We start from the raw sequence: 6000 nt of genomic DNA, 5'->3' as shown, positions 1-6000 counted from the left end.
TTTGGTTGTCTGTTTTACACTAGCTCTGGCATCAAAGAAATGCCAAGCTACAAGTATTTTACTCATCCACTGGTGTGCTCCACATTCACGCTGAACCCCTTCACAGCCAAGTAGAGCCACAGACTATCCAGGAGCTCACCGATTCCCTGATCCAGACCTGGGAGGAGACTCCAACAGGACAACATCTGCGCGTCTCATCAGGAGCATGCTCAAACGGTGTCGGGAGTGCACACAGGCACAATGGGGCCAAACACACTACTGATTTGCATTATGATTTGGCATGATGAAAACTGGATCAGCCTGTGATTTTAATTTTTGACTTGGATTTTCGATGTAATATTGAATCCAGCCCTCAATGGGTTGGTGATTTTGGTTTTCATTGCTCATTGTTAAATCATTTTGTTCTCAACAAATAATACAGTGTTACTCAGTAAAGATGTTCCACTTGAATATTTTGTTCATCGAGATCCGGTGTGTGATTTAAGTGTTCCATTTATTTGAATACATATACACATACATATATGTACGCATGTAAGTACGCGTACACAGAGAGGTGGGCAAAAGCAGGTTTACAGTTGTATGCGAGACCTTTTATTTTTATTTATGAATTATAATAATTGTATTATTTCTTTTATTTTTCTTTTTGTTATTAAAATTATTAGCTAGCAGACTAAAAGAATATGTAAAGAGGGAGGGCCACCAATTTGAGCACTTACAAGACTGTACCAAAGTACACTGTGGTATGGCACCTTTCTTTTGAGTTAATAAGTCAAAGGACAAGGTGAGCCATTTTCTATTTACCAGCTGTAGGACACTAGACATTTTCATCTTCTAATGTAAAGTAACATTACATGTGGAAAAAACACCTCCCTGTGTTTTAGGAGAATTTAACTATGCATAAACAGACACAGAAGAAAAGCACAGGATGTTTTTATTTTAAAAAGCAGAAAGATTACAAATTCGACCTATATTTTTAAGTGTATCTAACCTGATTACCCGAGATGGAACACAATTATTCAAAACGCACATGCAGGGCACCCGCAATGCATTTTCCAAAACCCTATGGGGTTGCTCTCCCCGCCTCTGCACAACTCCACTGAACCTCTACAATCTGTGCCAGATAAAGAATTCTGTAACAGCATCATTAGAAAAGAAAAAAAAAAACAAAACAGTTCTCCATTCATGCAAAAGATTAAATAATTCTTCATTTTCTTACCATGCTTAAAAACCACCACCTGTGTGTCACCAACTTCAGTCAAATAAACACTATCACAGTAACCCATTTCCTCTGGAGTAGGTGGTGTCTACAAACAGATAGAAACAATTCATAGAAGAAAATTACAGTAAGCAGATGATGTTTTCTCAAACCGCATTGGTACAGCAAAGATACAAGTTTTAAATATGTACAGTGCACTTCAGAATTTTTGGCACACTAGGTAAAGATGATTGTGAAAGGTTATAAAAATATTTTTATTGTTTATGCTTTACCTTATACTCATATTATGAGAATCACTTAAAACTTTCATCAAGGTGAAATTCAAAGAATCTCACAAAAAATTAAACATTTTTCTTAATACTAGCATCAATGCATTAAGCAATCTATACTCTCACTTTACCATGACAACAGCACAAAGACTTTTCTTATAATGCTGCAAGATATGGAAGATCACATATAAATGTATCAGGGACCAAACTTCTAAAAATGATTTAGAGTCCTTGAACGTTGCATTTCTCCTGCTCAGCTTACTCCACCCATGTTTTCATAGCAGTTCATGTCAATGGACTGGGAAGGCCACTACAAAAGTGTGATTCAGAGCTCAATGAACCATTTTGTGTATTTGGAGGTACAGTAGAGTCTCGCTTATCCGACATAAACAGGCTGGCATAACGTTGATTAAGCGAAAATGTTAAGAAAAAGCTTAACTTCTTTAAGGGAAAGAAACGTCAAACTGTTATAATTTTACACTTCACAAACCTAATAATCATGTTTTACAACAAAACTGAATAAATTAACTGAAAAATGAACTTACAGCTACAGAATTGTCTGAAGTTAAATACAGTATGTACTGTACTTAAAACGTTCAGTCCTGTGATGATTTAAAGACATTTTTGATCGTAGTCTGCTTTCCTGACGAGTGCCAGTTCTTCACTGTCAAGTCTCACCATCTTTGCAGCATCATTATGTCGATTTCTGTAGCAGCTTCTTGTTGTGCAATGTAATTGCAGTTTCGAGGGCCTTAACTCCGTCACTCATATAGTCAACATCTGTACGAGCGTATACTGTTTACTACAGCATTGTGACTGCGTGTGTGTGTGTGTGTGTTTGTGCTGTGACGTGCGTGTACCTGTCTTGCACCCGAAAACACAAAGCTGAGTCTTAGTACTTTAGTAACAGCAGCTTTATTAAGCTTGAAACAGCAACACTGCGGTTATTTATTGTAGCGGGATCTGCCATTCTCCTATACACAGACACAGCAGTCAGGCGGGGAAAGTAATACTGTGCCCTGTATCACCCATCGACGGCAGGCGCTTATAGCATGTCCGCGATCATTTCAGATTTGCTTTTATGATGAACTGCTACAGTGCTGGGAGACTGCGATTGCTTTGGGACGCTCTTTCGCATGTCATCCCGTAGGGTGGAATCCCACAAGAGTTTAGAAACTCACTCACACCAGCCATGATTCTTTTCAAAAGGTAAAGTGCAGGTTAATTTGCTTTATGTATTTTTACTTTATATTTTGTATTAATCATTTTTATATAAATAGTTTTGGGTTGTGGAATGAATCATCTGAGTTTCCATTATTTCTTATGGGGAAATTTGCATTGATATACTGTATAAGTGCTTTGGACTGCAAGCACATTTCCAGAATGAATTATGCTTGCAAACCAAGGTTCCACTGTAATTAGCTGCGGTAGAGGGGTAGGGAGCAACAAAAAATAGACTACGCTCATGCTCGCAACTTGCAGTTCTTGTTGCCGATTGATGTGGTTTTTTTTTTTTGCGGTGGGACGTCGGATCATACGGAATGTTGGATAAGCGAGACTCTACTGTATAAGGTTTAGATCACTTCCCTGGTGGAAGATCAAAATACAGCCCCATAACCTAGCTTTAGTCTCTGGCAGATGCAGTCAGATTTTGACCTAAAATCTCCCAGCACAATGAAGCAGTATAAAACAAAAAGACGCACACTCAACAAAACAAAACCAAACAGCTTTTTGTTTAACTGCTTCTACAAAAAACAGTTTCCACTTTATTTTTTATCTTATGTACCCAGCTAATAGACTGCACTGTACCGCAACCCTGGAAAGTTTTTTTTTTTAACTGAAAACATATTCTGACATTTGAAGTGAAAATACAAGCAAACATTATATTTTGTGAGGTAGGACTGGAGGGATGCATTACCAGGATGCTGAGCTGAAATATTCAATAATAAGAATAAAAGGATTCAAGTGTCAGTTGGTGTGGCCTTGGCTGTTACAGCACTGAATTGTTTCTACTGTTAAAAGGACTACTGGCTACATAGCAATCAATTCCACTACCACGTATCGTTGCAGCATCATAATCATGATGTGTGCATGCACAATAGTCTCATCTTAGAACGTACAATGTTGTCTGCTTATTATTATATTTTGCAAAGTCAGTTCACAAATGACACAAATACAAAATGCTTACTGCATTAGATATATGAACAGAACCAAAAGAATTTGAAGTAAGCCACATACAGCTAATTACATCAGGATGTGGGTGATCAAGTTAAGTAAATTAAATACACATCATGCTTAGGTGTTGCCCTAGTTTAAAGCCCACAAACTGTAATGATGTAATAACATGTTAATAGTTCATTTAAACAGAAGACAGCAGAAAGGAACTCAGCTAAGACACACAAATACCTAAGTGAAGAACTTTTAAACATTTATTGCCAAGACTACTACAGCAAGTTATAGACAATACACATTTCTCATGGGGGGAAAAACCAACTTGTAATAAAGAAAAATGCTAATATCGAAAGGTTTTCAGTGCTTTAAAACTTACAAGTCGTGGAAGAGCAGAAGCTCCAACAGTTTTGCACAATCTTCTTAAATCCCATTTTGAATTCAACCTGTAAAAAAACAATTTAATAATGAGAACATAAATTTAATTCAATTAATAGTTCAAGATCTATGGATATATTTTGGTAAATGCACGTTTTACAAAAAACACACAATTAGTGGTCACAGAAGTGTACAATGACTGCTATGGACTAGCTAAAATTATGTAAATAAAGTCTTTGAAAGAAGAAAAAAATGCTTGAAAATTAGCCTAGTATGAAGTCGTCTTATGGATACATTCACACTTGGCTGCCTCCATTATTTCACTATTCTCACATGGCAGCAAGCCAGTAAAATCAATCATAAAAAAAAAAAGAAAAAACTGTATATTTTCCACACCATACTTGTAAGGGGCTTATCGATATTAATGAGGAGGCATGAAAATGAAATAGTGTTTTACCACATTTTTAAAATGAAAAATATCCCATCAGAAGAAACGTGCCCTTTACCGTGCCCTAGCAAGGCTACCCCAAGTCTTTCCATGAATGGACAAGCAAAGCAAGATGGGGGTTTGTTTCCTCTGCTAATGTGTAATTTATATGTACAGTAGCACAGTTGTGTGGACCCAATGTCAGTCACATCACTACTGCAGATAGGAATATGAGTTACCATGCTTGAGAGTAGTCATATATGAAACGGAGAACTGAAGAACGCATCATACTAGCAGAACACCTATATCACAACATATCTCAGAAAGGTCAACAAAATATCTGCATGCAACACAAAATGACTCAATTATTTGTTTCTTTCCCTTAAAGAAGTTAAGTTCTAGCACAAATGACACATATATAAACTAATGCACGTTTAGCACTCAGCATAGAAAAACACATGAAAATACATGCATTAACATACAGAAAATGTATGACTCTGTATATACATAAATAAGAAAAAAGCTTAATATTCATGGATTTTGCATATGACATCTAGCATACGTGATGATGTAGTAGGGAATACAGAAACTACTTATATTCTGAAATGTATTGATAAACCAGTACTGTGTCATCACAGGCTGAAATTAAGCATGTTGGATACAGGTGAGCTTAGACAAAGTGTAAGATATGAAAATTACAGTAAGTCTAATCTCCCAAAAATACTGCACAGGATATATCCTATTTTCAGCTATTTTATGGATATGCTGTACAGTTTATCATCAATGTATAGTTGAATCTAAAGCTCTGCAATTACTTCTTTTAATCAGCTACACTCCCTATAAAAACTATTCAACCTCCTGGAAGATTTCACATTTTACTATTTTACATAATTACAAATATAAAAAACATAATTGATCACTTTCAAGTATTTACTCCTTCAAGTCAATATTAAACAGATGCACCAGCATTTACAGCCTTCAGTCTGTGTGGATAGGTTTTTATACGTTTTACACATCTGGACACAACAAGTTTTCACCATTCTTTGCGAAACTGCTCAAGCACTTGTCAGGGTGAATGAGGATCAGGAAGGAATGCCTTTTAAAAATTCAGCTACAAATTCTCAATTTGATTGAGATTAGAACTATTATTCTGCAACTCCTCGACACTGACATTGTTGTTTTTAAGCCATTCCTGTGAAGCTTTGGCTTTACGGTTCTGATTGTTGCTTTACTGTAACCTCCTCCAGAAAGTACAGGATTTCTTGCAGGCTGTCTCTCCCCCGCAAACTCAATAAGATGTTGTGCTTTATTTTTAGTTATTTATTTTTTAAACAGTGGCTTCCTACCTTTGCCATACACTCATAAAGCCGACACTGGCAAAGCACCTATGCAACAGCTACTGTATGCCCAGTTTTTCCAATTTAAGACAGTGTAGCTTGTTGTTCAGAGTCTTTATAGGTCTCTTAGTGACCTTAATCACTAGTCATCTTCTTGTAAGATCACTTAGTTTTTGTAGTTAGCCTGCCATAGGTAGATTTACA

At 36.5% G+C, this 6000-nt stretch overlaps 1 protein-coding gene across 1 annotated transcript in view; it reads right to left on the bottom strand.

Annotated features, from left to right (window-relative positions):
* cct8 (chaperonin containing TCP1, subunit 8 (theta)) overlaps positions 1-6000 on the bottom strand; it is an 86323-nt gene that overhangs the window by 12355 nt on the left and 67968 nt on the right. The window contains exons 8-9 of the mRNA XM_039744919.1: positions 4034-4100; positions 1217-1304 (exon numbers count right to left, since the gene is read on the bottom strand). Coding sequence (XP_039600853.1) covers positions 1217-1304; positions 4034-4100 — 155 coding nt within the window. The remainder of the gene's footprint in view (positions 1-1216; positions 1305-4033; positions 4101-6000) is intronic.

This window comes from Polypterus senegalus, chromosome 2 (assembly GCF_016835505.1).
Source record: "Polypterus senegalus isolate Bchr_013 chromosome 2, ASM1683550v1, whole genome shotgun sequence".
In the NCBI taxonomy this organism is placed as follows: Eukaryota; Metazoa; Chordata; class Cladistia; order Polypteriformes; family Polypteridae; genus Polypterus; species Polypterus senegalus.
This window is presented reverse-complemented; position numbering and strand designations above follow the sequence as displayed.